We start from the raw sequence: 18,811 nt of genomic DNA on the forward strand, positions 1-18,811 counted from the left end.
CCCACATCAGCTCCAAAGTGACCTTTTGACCCAAATCAGCCCCGAAGTGACGTTTTCACCCAAACTAGTTCCGAAGTGACCTTTTGGCCCAGATCAGCTACGAAGTGACGATTTCACTAACATGAGGTGGAAAACTCAAGTTTTGACTGGAATCAGCTCTGAAGTGACGTTTTCAACCAAATCAGCTCAAAGTCACGTTTTTACCCAAATCAGCTCTGAAGTGATGTTTTTCACCCAAATCAGCTTCGACGTGACCTTTTGACCCACATCAGCTTTAAAGTGACCTTTCAATCAAGTGAGATGGAAAACACAAAGTGTAACTGAAATCATCTCCGAATTGACGTTTTCACCCACATCAGCTCCAAAGTGACCTTTTGACCCAAATCAGCCCCGAAGTGACGTTTTCACCCAAACTAGTTCCGAAGTGACCTTTTGGCCCAGATCAGCTACGAAGTGACGATTTCACTAATTCCAAGATGGCGCCGCGGATGGCTGCCTCGGTCTGTTGGAGCGCATTGTTTTGCCTTGTTTTGTTTGTAAACAGTGTTTTTGTTTTGGTTCACGGAGCTCTTTCACCAGAGAAGAGCTCATGAACATCAGGGGAACATCTCCAGTGGATTTGTTTCCCGAATTTCTGGCACCTTTAACTGTTTTATGGACATTCTGGTCAAAGGTGCTCTCACCTTTGCAGCTCTACGTCGACGTAGAGGAAACGTGCCGGTGCGCTCGTGCGTCTTCGCCGGCGAGGACAACGGACACCGCTACCCCGGAATATTTCTCTCTAACGTGCGCTCACTGGGGAATAAGATGGACGAACTCCAGCTGCTGATGAGGAGAAACAAGGACTTTTATTCATCTGCTGTTTTGTGCTTCACGGAGACATGGCTGGGGGAAAGAACTCCCGACGCGGCGCTGCAGCTGGACGGATTCCAGCTTCTCCGAGCGGACCGCGACGCGCACCTCTCCGGCAAAACAAAGGGTGGAGGTATCTGTTTCTACATCAACAGCAGCTGGTGTAACGACGTGACAGTGATCCGACGGCATTGCTCTCCTTCCCTGGAAACTTTTTTCATAAACTGTAAACCCTACTACTCCCCCCGTGAGTTCGCTTCATTCATTCTGGTCGGTGTTTACATTCCACCGGAGGCCAACGTGCAGGACGCACAGCGCGCACTCGCCGATCAGATACTGGAAACGGAGCGAACCAACCCGGACTCCTTAGTTATTGTCCTCGGTGACTTTAACAAAGGTAATCTCAGACATGAACTCCCCAAATACAAACAGTTTATTAAATGCCCCACCAGGGAGGGGAACACTCTGGATCACTGTTACACCACAGTCAGTAACGCTTTTCACGCCGTCACCCGCGCTGCACTGGGACACTCTGACCACGACATGGTCCACCTGATTCCTGCATACAGGCAGAAATTAAAACTTTCTAAGCCTGTTGTGAGAACTTCGAAGAAGTGGACCAGTGAAGCTGCAGAGGACCTGAAGGCGTGTTTGGACTGTACTGACTGGGATGTTTTCAGGACTGCTACCAACAGTCTGGATGAGTACACAGAGGCTGTGACTTCATATATCAGCTTCTGTGAGGACTGCTGCGTACCAACTCGGACCAGGGTGAGTTACAACAACGACAAACCCTGGTTCACAGCAAGACTGCGACAGCTGAGGTTGGAAAAGGAAGAGGCGTTTAAGAGTGGCAACAGAGTGGAGTTTAAGGAAGCCAAGTACAAGTTTAGCAAGGCGGTGAGGGAAGCTAAACGACTGTACTCAGAGAGACTACAAAACCAGTTCTCCTCCAACGACTCTGCTTCTGTGTGGAGGGGGCTCAGGCAGATCACCAACTACAAGCCAAGAGCCCCCAACTCTGCTAACGACCGACGCCTCGCCAACAGCCTCAACGACTTCTACTGTCGCTTTGAAAGACAATGGGACAGTCCTGACACCATCCCCCACACCATCACCCACCAGCTCCAGCCCAACAGCCCCAACCCCCTCATCACACCTGGGGCTGAACTCTCACACCTCCTACCACCACAGCTGCCCCCCACAGCGCCCCCCACTCCTCCAGCATCGACACCTCTGTCTGTCCTTGAAAGAGATGTGAACAGGCTCTTCAAGAGACAAAACCCGCGTAAAGCTGCTGGACCAGACTCCATCTCCCCATCCTGCCTGAAGCGCTGCGCCGATCAGCTGTCTCCGGTGTTCACGGACATCTTCAACACCTCACTGGAGACATGCCACGTGCCAGCCTGCTTCAAGGCCTCCACCATCATCCCCGTCCCCAAAAAACCAGGGCCCACAGGATTAAATGACTACAGACCCGTCGCCCTGACCTCTGTGGTCATGAAATCATTTGAACGCCTGGTCCTGTCCCACCTCAAATCCATCACAGACTCTCTGCTGGACCCCCTGCAGTTCGCCTACAGAGCCAACAGGTCTGTAGACGACGCCGTCAACCTGGCTCTACACTTCATCCTCCAGCACCTGGACTCCGCAGGATCCTATGCCAGGATCCTGTTCGTGGACTTCAGCTCTGCCTTCAACACCATCGTCCCGGCTCTTCTTCAGGACAAGCTCTCCCAGCTGAACGTGCCTGACCCCACCTGCAGGTGGATCACAGATTTCCTGTCTGACAGGAAGCAGCACGTGAAGCTGGGGAAACACGTCTCAGACTCGCGGACGATCAGCACCGGCTCCCCTCAAGGCTGCGTTCTTTCTCCACTACTCTTCTCCCTGTACACCAACAGCTGCACCTCCAGTCACCAGTCCGTCAAACTCCTGAAGTTCGCGGACGACACCACCCTCATCGGACTCATCTCTGGAGAGGATGAGTCTGCCTACAGGTGGGAGATTGACCACCTGGTGACCTGGTGCAACAGCAACAACCTGGAGCTTAACGCTTCAAAGACAGTGGAGATGGTTGTTGACTTTAGGAAGAGCGCAGCCCCACCCGCCCCCATCACCCTGTGTGACTCTCCAGTGGACACTGTGGAGTCCTTCCGTTTCCTGGGCTCCATCATCAGCCAGGACCTCCGGTGGGAGCTGAACATCAGCTCCCTCATCAAGAAAGCCCAACAGAGGATGTACTTCCTGAGGCAGCTGAGGAAGTTTAACCTGCCACAAAAAATGCTGGTTCACTTCTACACCGCCATCATTGAGTCCATCCTCACCTCCTCCATCACCGTCTGGTACGCTGCTGCCTCCACCAAGGACAGACGCAGACTGCAGCGTATCATCCGCTCTGCAGAGAGGGTGATCGGCTGCAACCTCCCATCTCTTCAGGACCTGTACTCCTCCAGGACCCTGAGGAGAGCAGGGAAGATCGCTGCCGACCCCTCCCACCCCGGACACCATCTGTTCGACCCCCTCCCCTCTGGCAGGAGGCTGCGGTCCATCAGGACCAAAACCTCCCGCCACAAAAACAGTTTCTTCCCCTCTGCAGTCAACCTGACAAACTCTCACTGACACCCCCCCGAACACTACCGCAAGCTATACGTTATATTAACGTACATCACCCCTGTCCCCACTGCGTTACATTAACGCACTCACCCCCTACTGGACACTTTATCTGGACACTTTACTTTACTTTATTCTGGTCACTGCACTGTTTGTTATTTATCTTATCTTATTTTTATTTTTATTCTTATTGTTATTTTAGCTTTTATATTCTACTTATTTGTTATCAAAACAATAGCACCTTCAGACCACAGCAAATTCCTTGTAATGTATGTTACTTGGCAATAAACAGTTTCTGATTCTGATTCTGATTCTGATTCTGATGAGGTGGAAAACTCAAGTTTTGACTGGAATCAGCTCTGAAGTGACGTTTTCAACCAAATCAGCTCCAAAGTCACGTTTTTACCCAAATCAGCTCTGAAGTGATGTTTTTCACCCAAATCAGCTTGGACGTGACCTTTTGACCCACATCAGCTTTAAAGTGACCTTTTCAATCAAGTGAGATGGAAAACACAAAGTGTAACTGAAATCATCTCCGAATTGACGTTTTCACCCACATCAGCTCCAAAGTGACCTTTTGACCCAAATCAGCCCCGAAGTGACGTTTTCACCCAAACTAGTTCCGAAGTGACCTTTTGGCCCAGATCAGCTACGAAGTGACGATTTCACTAACATGAGGTGGAAAACTCAAGTTTTGACTGGAATCAGCTCTGAAGTGACGTTTTCAACCAAATCAGCTCCAAAGTCACGTTTTTACCCAAATCAGCTCTGAAGTGATGTTTTTCACCCAAATCAGCTTGGACGTGACCTTTTGACCCACATCAGCTTTAAAGTGACCTTTTCAATCAAGTGAGATGGAAAACACAAAGTGTAACTGAAATCATCTCCGAATTGACGTTTTCACCCACATCAGCTCCAAAGTGACCTTTTGACCCAAATCAGCCCCGAAGTGACGTTTTCACCCAAACTAGTTCCGAAGTGACCTTTTGGCCCAGATCAGCTACGAAGTGACGATTTCACTAACATGAGGTGGAAAACTCAAGTTTTGACTGGAATCAGCTCTGAAGTGACGTTTTCAACCAAATCAGCTCCAAAGTCACGTTTTTACCCAAATCAGCTCTGAAGTGATGTTTTTCACCCAAATCAGCTTCGACGTGACCTTTTGACCCACATCAGCTTTAAAGTGACCTTTTCAATCAAGTGAGATGGAAAACACAAAGTGTAACTGAAATCATCTCCGAATTGACGTTTTCACCCACATCAGCTCCAAAGTGACCTTTTGACCCAAATCAGCCCCGAAGTGACGTTTTCACCCAAACTAGTTCCGAAGTGACCTTTTGGCCCAGATCAGCTACGAAGTGACGATTTCACTAACATGAGGTGGAAAACTCAAGTTTTGACTGGAATCAGCTCTGAAGTGACGTTTTCACCCAAATCAGCTCCAAAGTCACGTTTTTACCCAAATCAGCTCTGAAGTGATGTTTTTCACCCAAATCAGCTTGGACGTGACCTTTTGACCCACATCAGCTTTAAAGTGACCTTTTCAATCAAGTGAGATGGAAAACACAAAGTGTAACTGAAATCATCTCCGAATTGACGTTTTCACCCACATCAGCTCCAAAGTGACCTTTTGACCCAAATCAGCCCCGAAGTGACGTTTTCACCCAAACTAGTTCCGAAGTGACCTTTTGGCCCAGATCAGCTACGAAGTGACGATTTCACTAACATGAGGTGGAAAACTCAAGTTTTGACTGGAATCAGCTCTGAAGTGACGTTTTCAACCAAATCAGCTCCAAAGTCACGTTTTTACCCAAATCAGCTCTGAAGTGATGTTTTTCACCCAAATCAGCTTGGACGTGACCTTTTGACCCACATCAGCTTTAAAGTGACCTTTTCAATCAAGTGAGATGGAAAACACAAAGTGTAACTGAAATCATCTCCGAATTGACGTTTTCACCCACATCAGCTCCAAAGTGACCTTTTGACCCAAATCAGCCCCGAAGTGACGTTTTCACCCAAACTAGTTCCGAAGTGACCTTTTGGCCCAGATCAGCTACGAAGTGACGATTTCACTAACATGAGGTGGAAAACTCAAGTTTTGACTGGAATCAGCTCTGAAGTGACGTTTTCAACCAAATCAGCTCCAAAGTCACGTTTTTACCCAAATCAGCTCTGAAGTGATGTTTTTCACCCAAATCAGCTTCGACGTGACCTTTTGACCCACATCAGCTTTAAAGTGACCTTTTCAATCAAGTGAGATGGAAAACACAAAGTGTAACTGAAATCATCTCCGAATTGACGTTTTCACCCACATCAGCTCCAAAGTGACCTTTTGACCCAAATCAGCCCCGAAGTGACGTTTTCACCCAAACTAGTTCCGAAGTGACCTTTTGGCCCAGATCAGCTACGAAGTGACGATTTCACTAACATGAGGTGGAAAACTCAAGTTTTGACTGGAATCAGCTCTGAAGTGACGTTTTCAACCAAATCAGCTCCAAAGTCACGTTTTTACCCAAATCAGCTCTGAAGTGATGTTTTTCACCCAAATCAGCTTGGACGTGACCTTTTGACCCACATCAGCTTTAAAGTGACCTTTTCAATCAAGTGAGATGGAAAACACAAAGTGTAACTGAAATCATCTCCGAATTGACGTTTTCACCCACATCAGCTCCAAAGTGACCTTTTGACCCAAATCAGCCCCGAAGTGACGTTTTCACCCAAACTAGTTCCGAAGTGACCTTTTGGCCCAGATCAGCTACGAAGTGACGATTTCACTAACATGAGGTGGAAAACTCAAGTTTTGACTGGAATCAGCTCTGAAGTGACGTTTTCAACCAAATCAGCTCCAAAGTCACGTTTTTACCCAAATCAGCTCTGAAGTGATGTTTTTCACCCAAATCAGCTTGGACGTGACCTTTTGACTCACATCAGCTTTAAAGTGACCTTTTCAATCAAGTGAGATGGAAAACACAAAGTGTAACTGAAATCATCTCCGAATTGACGTTTTCACCCACATCAGCTCCAAAGTGACCTTTTGACCCAAATCAGCCCCGAAGTGACGTTTTCACCCAAACTAGTTCCGAAGTGACCTTTTGGCCCAGATCAGCTACGAAGTGACGATTTCACTAACATGAGGTGGAAAACTCAAGTTTTGACTGGAATCAGCTCTGAAGTGACGTTTTCAACCAAATCAGCTCCAAAGTCACGTTTTTACCCAAATCAGCTCTGAAGTGATGTTTTTCACCCAAATCAGCTTGGACGTGACCTTTTGACCCACATCAGCTTTAAAGTGACCTTTTCAATCAAGTGAGATGGAAAACACAAAGTGTAACTGAAATCATCTCCGAATTGACGTTTTCACCCACATCAGCTCCAAAGTGACCTTTTGACCCAAATCAGCCCCGAAGTGACGTTTTCACCCAAACTAGTTCCGAAGTGACCTTTTGGCCCAGATCAGCTACGAAGTGACGATTTCACCAACATGAGGTGGAAAACTCAAGTTTTGACTGGAATCAGCTCTGAAGTGACGTTTTCAACCAAATCAGCTCCAAAGTCACGTTTTTACCCAAATCAGCTCTGAAGTGATGTTTTTCACCCAAATCAGCTTGGACGTGACCTTTTGACCCACATCAGCTTTAAAGTGACCTTTTCAATCAAGTGAGATGGAAAACACAAAGTGTAACTGAAATCATCTCCGAATTGACGTTTTCACCCACATCAGCTCCAAAGTGACCTTTTGACCCAAATCAGCCCCGAAGTGACGTTTTCACCCAAACTAGTTCCGAAGTGACCTTTTGGCCCAGATCAGCTACGAAGTGACGATTTCACTAACATGAGGTGGAAAACTCAATTTTGACTGGAATCAGCTCTGAAGTGACGTTTTCAACCAAATCAGCTCCAAAGTCACGTTTTTACCCAAATCAGCTCTGAAGTGATGTTTTTCACCCAAATCAGCTTGGACGTGACCTTTTGACCCACATCAGCTTTAAAGTGACCTTTTCAATCAAGTGAGATGGAAAACACAAAGTGTAACTGAAATCATCTCCGAATTGACGTTTTCACCCACATCAGCTCCAAAGTGACCTTTTGACCCAAATCAGCCCCGAAGTGACGTTTTCACCCAAACTAGTTCCGAAGTGACCTTTTGGCCCAGATCAGCTACGAAGTGACGATTTCACTAACATGAGGTGGAAAACTCAAGTTTTGACTGGAATCAGCTCTGAAGTGACGTTTTCACCCAAATCAGCTCCAAAGTCACGTTTTTACCCAAATCAGCTCTGAAGTGATGTTTTTCACCCAAATCAGCTTGGACGTGACCTTTTGACCCACATCAGCTTTAAAGTGACCTTTTCAATCAAGTGAGATGGAAAACACAAAGTGTAACTGAAATCATCTCCGAATTGACGTTTTCACCCACATCTCAGCTCCAAAGTGACCTTTTGACCCAAATCAGCCCCGAAGTGACGTTTTCACCCAAACTAGTTTCCGAAGTGACCTTTTGGCCCAGATCAGCTACGAAGTGACGATTTCACTAACATGAGGTGGAAAACTCAAGTTTTTGACTGGAATCAGCTCTGAAGTGACGTTTTCAACCAAATCAGCTCCAAAGTCACGTTTTTACCCAAATCAGCTCTGAAGTGATGTTTTTCACCCAAATCAGCTTCGGACGTGACCTTTTGACCCACATCAGCTTTAAAGTGACCTTTTCAATCAAGTGAGATGGAAAACACAAAAGTGTAACTGAAATCATCTCCGAATTGACGTTTTCACCCACATCAGCTCCAAAGTGACCTTTTGACCCAAATCAGCCCCGAAGTGACGTTTTCACCCAAACTAGTTCCGAAGTGACCTTTTGGCCCAGATCAGCTACGAAGTGACGATTTCACTAACATGAGGTGGAAAACTCAAGTTTTGACTGGAATCAGCTCTGAAGTGACGTTTTCACCAAATCAGCTCCAAAGTCACGTTTTACCCAAATCAGCTCTGAAGTGATGTTTTTCACCCAAATCAGCTTCGACGTGACCTTTTGACCCACATCAGCTTTAAAGTGACCTTTTCAATCAAGTGAGATGGAAAACACAAAGTGTAACTGAAATCATCTCCGAATTGACGTTTTCACCCACATCAGCTCCAAAGTGACCTTTTGACCCAAATCAGCCCCGAAGTGACGTTTTCACCCAAACTAGTTCCGAAGTGACCTTTTGGCCCAGATCAGCTACGAAGTGACGATTTCACTAACATGAGGTGGAAAAACTCAAGTTTTGACTGGAATCAGCTCTGAAGTGACGTTTTCAACCAAATCAGCTCCAAAGATCACGTTTTTACCCAAATCAGCTCTGAAGTGATGTTTTTCACCCAAATCAGCTTCGACGTGACCTTTTGACCCACATCAGCTTTAAAGTGACCTTTTCAATCAAGTGAGATGGAAAACACAAAGTGTAACTGAAATCATCTCCGAATTGACGTTTTCACCCACATCAGCTCCAAAGTGACCTTTTGACCCAAATCAGCCCCGAAGTGACGTTTTCACCCAAACTAGTTCCGAAGTGACCTTTTGGCCCAGATCAGCTACGAAGTGACGATTTCACTAACATGAGGTGGAAAACTCAAGTTTTGACTGGAATCAGCTCTGAAGTGACGTTTTCAACCAAATCAGCTCCAAAGTCACGTTTTTACCCAAATCAGCTCTGAAGTGATGTTTTTCACCCAAATCAGCTTGGACGTGACCTTTTGACCCACATCAGCTTTAAAGTGACCTTTTCAATCAAGTGAGATGGAAAACACAAAGTGTAACTGAAATCATCTCCGAATTGACGTTTTCACCCACATCAGCCCAAAGTGACCTTTTGACCCAAATCAGCCCCGAAGTGACGTTTTCACCCAAACTAGTTCCGAAGTGACCTTTTGGCCCAGATCAGCTACGAAGTGACGATTTCACTAACATGAGGTGGAAAACTCAAGTTTTGACTGGAATCAGCTCTGAAGTGACGTTTTCACCAAATCAGCTCCAAAGTCACGTTTTTACCCAAATCAGCTCTGAAGTGATGTTTTTCACCCAAATCAGCTTGGACGTGACCTTTTGACCCACATCAGCTTTAAAGTGACCTTTTCAATCAAGTGAGATGGAAAACACAAAGTGTAACTGAAATCATCTCCGAATTGACGTTTTCACCCACATCAGCTCCAAAGTGACCTTTTGACCCAAATCAGCCCCGAAGTGACGTTTTCACCCAAACTAGTTCCGAAGTGACCTTTTGGCCCAGATCAGCTACGAAGTGACGATTTCACTAACATGAGGTGGAAAACTCAAGTTTTGACTGGAATCAGCTCTGAAGTGACGTTTTCAACCAAATCAGCTCCAAAGTCACGTTTTTACCCAAATCAGCTCTGAAGTGATGTTTTTCACCCAAATCAGCTTGGACGTGACCTTTTGACCCACATCAGCTTTAAAGTGACCTTTTCAATCAAGTGAGATGGAAAACACAAAGTGTAACTGAAATCATCTCCGAATTGACGTTTTCACCCACATCAGCTCCAAAGTGACCTTTTGACCCAAATCAGCCCCGAAGTGACGTTTTCACCCAACTAGTTCCGAAGTGACCTTTTGGCCCAGATCAGCTACGAAGTGACGATTTCACTAACATGAGGTGGAAAACTCAAGTTTTGACTGGAATCAGCTCTGAAGTGACGTTTTCAACCAAATCAGCTCCAAAGTCACGTTTTTACCCAAATCAGCTCTGAAGTGATGTTTTTCACCCAAATCAGCTTGGACGTGACCTTTTGACCCACATCAGCTTTAAAGTGACCTTTTCAATCAAGTGAGATGGAAAACACAAAGTGTAACTGAAATCATCTCCGAATTGACGTTTTCACCCACATCAGCTCCAAAGTGACCTTTTGACCCAAATCAGCCCCGAAGTGACGTTTTCACCCAAACTAGTTCCGAAGTGACCTTTTGGCCCAGATCAGCTACGAAGTGACGATTTCACTAACATGAGGTGGAAAACTCAAGTTTTGACTGGAATCAGCTCTGAAGTGACGTTTTCAACCAAATCAGCTCCAAAGTCACGTTTTTACCCAAATCAGCTCTGAAGTGATGTTTTTCACCCAAATCAGCTTGGACGTGACCTTTTGACCCACATCAGCTTTAAAGTGACCTTTTCAATCAAGTGAGATGGAAAACACAAAGTGTAACTGAAATCATCTCCGAATTGACGTTTTCACCCACATCAGCTCCAAAGTGACCTTTTGACCCAAATCAGCCCCGAAGTGACGTTTTCACCCAAACTAGTTCCGAAGTGACCTTTTGGCCCAGATCAGCTACGAAGTGACGATTTCACTAACATGAGGTGGAAAACTCAAGTTTTGACTGGAATCAGCTCTGAAGTGACGTTTTCACCAAATCAGCTCCAAAGTCACGTTTTTACCCAAATCAGCTCTGAAGTGATGTTTTTCACCCAAATCAGCTTGGACGTGACCTTTTGACCCACATCAGCTTTAAAGTGACCTTTTCAATCAAGTGAGATGGAAAAACACAAAGTGTAACTGAAATCATCTCCGAATTGACGTTTTCACCCACATCAGCTCCAAAGTGACCTTTTGACCCAAATCAGCCCCGAAGTGACGTTTTCACCCAAACTAGTTCCGAAGTGACCTTTTGGCCCAGATCAGCTACGAAGTGACGATTTCACTAACATGAGGTGGAAAACTCAAGTTTTGACTGGAATCAGCTCTGAAGTGACGTTTTCAACCAAATCAGCTCCAAAGTCACGTTTTTACCCAAATCAGCTCTGAAGTGATGTTTTTCACCCAAATCAGCTTGGACGTGACCTTTTGACCCACATCAGCTTTAAAGTGACCTTTTCAATCAAGTGAGATGGAAAACACAAAGTGTAACTGAAATCATCTCCGAATTGACGTTTTCACCCACATCAGCTCCAAAGTGACCTTTTGACCCAAATCAGCCCCGAAGTGACGTTTTCACCCAAACTAGTTCCGAAGTGACCTTTTGGCCCAGATCAGCTACGAAGTGACGATTTCACTAACATGAGGTGGAAAACTCAAGTTTTGACTGGAATCAGCTCTGAAGTGACGTTTTCACCCAAATCAGCTCCAAAGTCACGTTTTTACCCAAATCAGCTCTGAAGTGATGTTTTTCACCCAAATCAGCTTGGACGTGACCTTTTGACCCACATCAGCTTTAAAGTGACCTTTTCAATCAAGTGAGATGGAAAACACAAAGTGTAACTGAAATCATCTCCGAATTGACGTTTTCACCCACATCAGCTCCAAAGTGACCTTTTGACCCAAATCAGCCCCGAAGTGACGTTTTCACCCAAACTAGTTCCGAAGTGACCTTTTGGCCCAGATCAGCTACGAAGTGACGATTTCACTAACATGAGGTGGAAAACTCAAGTTTTGACTGGAATCAGCTCTGAAGTGACGTTTTCAACCAAATCAGCTCCAAAGTCACGTTTTTTACCCAAATCAGCTCTGAAGTGATGTTTTTCACCCAAATCAGCTTGGACGTGACCTTTTGACCCACATCAGCTTTAAAGTGACCTTTTCAATCAAGTGAGATGGAAAACACAAAGTGTAACTGAAATCATCTCCGAATTGACGTTTTCACCCACATCAGCTCCAAAGTGACCTTTTGACCCAAATCAGCCCCGAAGTGACGTTTTCACCCAAACTAGTTCCGAAGTGACCTTTTGGCCCAGATCAGCTACGAAGTGGACGATTTCACTAACATGAGGTGGAAAACTCAAGTTTTGACTGGAATCAGCTCTGAAGTGACGTTTTCAACCAAATCAGCTCCAAAGTCACGTTTTTACCCAAATCAGCTCTGAAGTGATGTTTTTCACCCAAATCAGCTTGGACGTGACCTTTTGACCCACATCAGCTTTAAAGTGACCTTTTCAATCAAGTGAGATGGAAAACACAAAGTGTAACTGAAATCATCTCCGAATTGACGTTTTCACCCACATCAGCTCCAAAGTGACCTTTTGACCCAAATCAGCCCCGAAGTGACGTTTTCACCCAAACTAGTTCCGAAGTGACCTTTTGGCCCAGATCAGCTACGAAGTGACGATTTCACTAACATGAGGTGGAAAACTCAAGTTTTGACTGGAATCAGCTCTGAAGTGACGTTTTTCAACCAAATCAGCTCCAAAGTCACGTTTTTACCCAAATCAGCTCTGAAGTGATGTTTTTTCACCCAAATCAGCTTGGACGTGACCTTTTGACCCACATCAGCTTTAAAGTGACCTTTTCAATCAAGTGAGATGGAAAACACAAAGTGTAACTGAAATCATCTCCGAATTGACGTTTTCACCCACATCAGCTCCAAAGTGACCTTTTGACCCAAATCAGCCCCGAAGTGACCGTTTTCACCCAAACTAGTTCCGAAGTGACCTTTTGGCCCAGATCAGCTACGAAGTGACGATTTTCACTAACATGAGGTGGAAAACTCAAGTTTGACTGGAATCAGCTCTGAAGTGACGTTTTCAACCAAATCAGCTCCAAAGTCACGTTTTTTACCCAAATCAGCTCTGAAGTGATGTTTTTCACCCAAATCAGCTTGGACGTGACCTTTTGACCCACATCAGCTTTAAAGTGACCTTTTCAATCAAGTGAGCATGGAAAACACAAAGTGTAACTGAAATCATCTCCGAATTGACGTTTTCACCCACATCAGCTCCAAAGTGACCTTTTGACCCAAATCAGCCCCGAAGTGACGTTTTCACCCAAACTAGTTCCGAAGTGACCCTTTTGGCCCAGATCAGCTACGAAGTGACGATTTCACTAACATGAGGTGGAAAACTCAAGTTTTGACTGGAATCAGCTCTGAAGTGACGTTTTCACCCAAATCAGCTCCAAAGTCACGTTTTTTACCCAAATCAGCTCTGAAGTGATGTTTTTTCACCCAAATCAGCTTGGACGTGACCTTTTGACCCACATCAGCTTTAAAGTGACCTTTTCAATCAAGTGAGATGGAAAACACAAGTGTAACTGAAATCATCTCCGAATTGACGTTTTCACCCACATCACTCAAAGTGACCTTTTGACCCAAATCAGCCCCGAAGTGACGTTTTCACCCAAACTAGTTCCGAAGTGACCTTTTTGGCCCAGATCAGCTACGAAGTGACGATTTCACTAACATGAGGTGGAAAACTCAAGTTTTGACTGGAATCAGCTCTGAAGTGACGTTTTCACCCAAATCAGCTCCAAAGTCACGTTTTTACCCAAATCAGCTCTGAAGTGATGTTTTTCACCCAAATCAGCTTGGACGTGACCTTTTGACCCACATCAGCTTTAAAGTGACCTTTTCAATCAAGTGAGATGGAAAACACAAAGTGTAACTGAAATCATCTCCGAATTGACGTTTTCACCCACATCAGCTCCAAAGTGACCTTTTGACCCAAATCAGCCCCGAAGTGACGTTTTCACCCAAACTAGTTCCGAAGTGACCTTTTGGCCCAGATCAGCTACGAAGTGACGATTTCACTAACATGAGGTGGAAAACTCAAGTTTTGACTGGAATCAGCTCTGAAGTGACGTTTTCAACCAAATCAGCTCCAAAGTCACGTTTTTACCCAAATCAGCTCTGAAGTGATGTTTTTTCACCCAAATCAGCTTGGACGTGACCTTTTGACCCACATCAGCTTTAAAGTGACCTTTTCAATCAAGTGAGATGGAAAACACAAAGTGTAACTGAAAATCATCTCCGAATTGACGTTTTCACCCACATCAGCTCCAAAGTGACCTTTTGACCCAAATCAGCCCCGAAGTGACGTTTTCACCCAAACTAGTTCCGAAGTGACCTTTTGGCCCAGATCAGCTACGAAGTGACGATTTCACTAACATGAGGTGGAAAACTCAAGTTTTGACTGGAATCAGCTCTGAAGTGACGTTTTCACCAAATCAGCTCCAAAGTCACGTTTTTACCCAAATCAGCTCTGAAGTGATGTTTTTTCACCCAAATCAGCTTGGACGTGACCTTTTGACCCACATCAGCTTTAAAGTGACCTTTTCAATCAAGTGAGATGGAAAACACAAAGTGTAACTGAAATCATCTCCGAATTGACGTTTTCACCCACATCAGCTCCAAAGTGACCTTTTGACCCAAATCAGCCCCGAACGTGACGTTTTCACCCAAACTAGTTCCGAAGTGACCTTTTGGCCCAGATCAGATCCTACGAAGTGACGATTTCACTAACATGAGGTGGAAAACTCAAGTTTTGACTGGAATCAGCTCTGAAGTGACGTTTTCACCCAAATCAGCTCCAAAGTCACGTTTTTACCCAAATCAGCTCTGAAGTGATGTTTTTCACCCCAAATCAGCTTGGACGTGACCTTTTGACCCACATCAGCCTTTAAAGTGACCTTTTCAATCAAGTATACTCGCTATCATACCGAATTGACGTTTTCACCCACATCAGCTCCAAAGTGACCTTTTGACCCAAATCAGCCCCGAAGTGACGTTTTCACCCAAACTAGTTCCGAAGTGACCTTTTGGCCCAGATCAGCTACGAAGTGACGATTTCACTAACATGAGGTGGAAAACTCAAGTTTTGACTGGAATCAGCTCTGAAGTGACGTTTTCAACCAAATCAGCTCCAAAGTCACGTTTTTACCCAAATCAGCTCTGAAGTGATGTTTTTCACCCAAATCAGCTTGGACGTGACCTTTTGACCCACATCAGCTTTAAAGTGACCTTTTCAATCAAGTGAGATGGAAAACACAAAGTGTAACTGAAATCATCTCCGAATTGACGTTTTCACCCACATCAGCTCCAAAGTGACCTTTTGACCCAAATCAGCCCCGAAGTGACGTTTTCACCCAAACTAGTTCCGAAGTGACCTTTTGGCCCAGATCAGCTACGAAGTGACGATTTCACTAACATGAGGTGGAAAACTCAAGTTTTGACTGGAATCAGCTCTGAAGTGACGTTTTCACCCAAATCAGCTCCAAAGTCACGTTTTTACCCAAATCAGCTCTGAAGTGATGTTTTTCACCCAAATCAGCTTGGACGTGACCTTTTGACCCACATCAGCTTTAAAGTGACCTTTTCAATCAAGTGAGATGGAAAACACAAAGTGTAACTGAAATCATCTCCGAATTGACGTTTTCACCCACATCAGCTCCAAAGTGACCTTTTGACCCAAATCAGCCCCGAAGTGACGTTTTCACCCAAACTAGTTCCGAAGTGACCTTTTGGCCCAGATCAGCTACGAAGTGACGATTTCACTAACATGAGGTGGAAAACTCAAGTTTTGACTGGAATCAGCTCTGAAGTGACGTTTCAACCAAATCAGCTCCAAAGTCACGTTTTTACCCAAATCAGCTCTGAAGTGATGTTTTTCACCCAAATCAGCTTGGACGTGACCTTTTGACCCACATCAGCTTTAAAGTGACCTTTTCAATCAAGTGAGATGGAAAACACAAAGTGTAACTGAAATCATCTCCGAATTGACGTTTTCACCCACATCAGCTCCAAAGTGACCTTTTGACCCAAATCAGCCCCGAAGTGACGTTTTCACCCAAACTAGTTCCGAAGTGACCTTTTGGCCCAGATCAGCTACGAAGTGACGATTTCACTAACATGAGGTGGAAAACTCAAGTTTTGACTGGAATCAGCTCTGAAGTGACGTTTTCAACCAAATCAGCTCCAAAGTCACGTTTTTACCCAAATCAGCTCTGAAGTGATGTTTTTCACCCAAATCAGCTTGGACGTGACCTTTTGACCCACATCAGCTTTAAAGTGACCTTTTCAATCAAGTGAGATGGAAAACACAAAGTGTAACTGAAATCATCTCCGAATTGACGTTTTCACCCACATCAGCTCCAAAGTGACCTTTTGACCCAAATCAGCCCCGAAGTGACGTTTTCACCCAAACTAGTTCCGAAGTGACCTTTTGGCCCAGATCAGCTACGAAGTGACGATTTCACTAACATGAGGTGGAAAACTCAAGTTTTGACTGGAATCAGCTCTGAAGTGACGTTTTCAACCAAATCAGCTCCAAAGTCACGTTTTTACCCAAATCAGCTCTGAAGTGATGTTTTTCACCCAAATCAGCTTGGACGTGACCTTTTGACCCACATCAGCTTTAAAGTGACCTTTTCAATCAAGTGAGATGGAAAACACAAAGTGTAACTGAAATCATCTCCGAATTGACGTTTTCACCCACATCAGCTCCAAAGTGACCTTTTGACCCAAATCAGCCCCGAAGTGACGTTTTCACCCAAACTAGTTCCGAAGTGACCTTTTGGCCCAGATCAGCTACGAAGTGACGATTTCACTAACATGAGGTGGAAAACTCAAGTTTTGACTGGAATCAGCTCTGAAGTGACGTTTTCAACCAAATCAGCTCCAAAGTCACGTTTTTACCCAAATCAGCTCTGAAGTGATGTTTTTCACCCAAATCAGCTTGGACGTGACCTTTTGACCCACATCAGCTTTAAAGTGACCTTTTCAATCAAGTGAGATGGAAAACACAAAGTGTAACTGAAATCATCTCCGAATTGACGTTTTCACCCACATCAGCTCCAAAGTGACCTTTTGACCCAAATCAGCCCCGAAGTGACGTTTTCACCCAAACTAGTTCCGAAGTGACCTTTTGGCCCAGATCAGCTACGAAGTGACGATTTCACTAACATGAGGTGGAAAACTCAAGTTTTGACTGGAATCAGCTCTGAAGTGACGTTTTCAACCAAATCAGCTCCAAAGTCACGTTTTTACCCAAATCAGCTCTGAAGTGATGTTTTTCACCCAAATCAGCTTGGACGTGACCTTTTGACCCACATCAGCTTTAAAGTGACCTTTTCAATCAAGTGAGATGGAAAACACAAAGTGTAACTGAAATCATCTCCGAATTGACGTTTTCACCCACATCAGCTCCAAAGTGACCTTTTGACCCAAATCAGCCCCGAAGTGACGTTTTCACCCAAACTAGTTCCGAAGTGACCTTTTGGCCCAGATCAGCTACGAAGTGACGATTTCACTAACATGAGGTGGAAAACTCAAGTTTTGACTGGAATCAGCTCTGAAGTGACGTTTTCAACCAAATCAGCTCCAAAGTCACGTTTTTACCCAAATCAGCTCTGAAGTGATGTTTTTCACCCAAATCAGCTTGGACGTGACCTTTTGACCCACATCAGCTTTAAAGTGACCTTTTCAATCAAGTGAGATGGAAAACACAAAGTGTAACTGAAATCATCTCCGAATTGACGTTTTCACCCACATCAGCTCCAAAGTGACCTTTTGACCCAAATCAGCCCCGAAGTGACGTTTTCACCCAAACTAGTTCCGAAGTGACCTTTTGGCCCAGATCAGCTACGAAGTGACGATTTCACTAACATGAGGTGGAAAACTCAAGTTTTGACTGGAATCAGCTCTGAAGTGACGTTTTCACCCAAATCAGCTCCAAAGTCACGTTTTTACCCAAATCAGCTCTGAAGTGATGTTTTTCACCCAAATCAGCTTGGACGTGACCTTTTGACCCACATCAGCTTTAAAGTGACCTTTTCAATCAAGTGAGATGGAAAACACAAAGTGTAACTGAAATCATCTCCGAATTGACGTTTTCACCCACATCAGCTCCAAAGTGACCTTTTGACCCAAATCAGCCCGAAGTGACGTTTTCACCCAAACTAGTTCCGAAGTGACCTTTTGGCCCAGATCAGCTACGAAGTGACGATTTCACTAACATGAGGTGGAAAACTCAAGTTTTGACTGGAATCAGCTCTGAAGTGACGTTTTCAACCAAATCAGCTCCAAAGTCACGTTTTTACCCAAATCAGCTCTGAAGTGATGTTTTTCACCCAAATCAGCTTGGACGTGACCTTTTGACCCACATCAGCTTTAAAGTGACCTTTTCAATCAAGTGAGATGGAAAACACAAAGTGTAACTGAAATCATCTCCGAATTGACGTTTTCACCCACATCAGCTCCAAAGTGACCTTTTGACCCAAATCAGCCCCGAAGTGACGTTTTCACCAAACTAGTTCCGAGTGACCTTTTGGCCCAGATCAGCTACGAAGTGACGATTTCACTAACATGAGGTGGAAAACTCAAGTTTTGACTGGAATCAGCTCTGAAGTGACGTTTTCAACCAAATCAGCTCCAAGTCACGTTTTACCCAAATCAGCTCTGAAGTGATGTTTTTCACCCAAATCAGCTTGGACGTGACCTTTTGACCCACATCAGCTTTAAAGTGACCTTTTCAATCAAGTGAGATGGAAAACACAAAGTGTAACTGAAATCATCTCCGAATTGACGTTTTCACCCACATCAGCTCCAAAGTGACCTTTTGACCCAAATCAGCCCCGAAGTGACGTTTTCACC

At 44.8% G+C, this 18,811-nt stretch overlaps 1 protein-coding gene across 1 annotated transcript in view; it reads right to left on the reverse strand.

Moving 5' to 3' along the window:
- LOC139286362 (cytosolic carboxypeptidase 4-like) overlaps positions 1-14,878 on the reverse strand; it is a 178,700-nt gene extending 163,822 nt beyond the window's left edge. Inside the window, exon 1 of the mRNA XM_070907118.1 lies at positions 14,869-14,878. Within this exon, the coding sequence (XP_070763219.1) occupies positions 14,869-14,878 (10 nt within the window). The remainder of the gene's footprint in view (positions 1-14,868) is intronic.
- Positions 14,879-18,811: the final 3,933 nt, after the last annotated feature.

Source organism: Enoplosus armatus, chromosome 6 (assembly GCF_043641665.1).
Source record: "Enoplosus armatus isolate fEnoArm2 chromosome 6, fEnoArm2.hap1, whole genome shotgun sequence".
Taxonomy (NCBI): Eukaryota; Metazoa; Chordata; class Actinopteri; order Centrarchiformes; family Enoplosidae; genus Enoplosus; species Enoplosus armatus.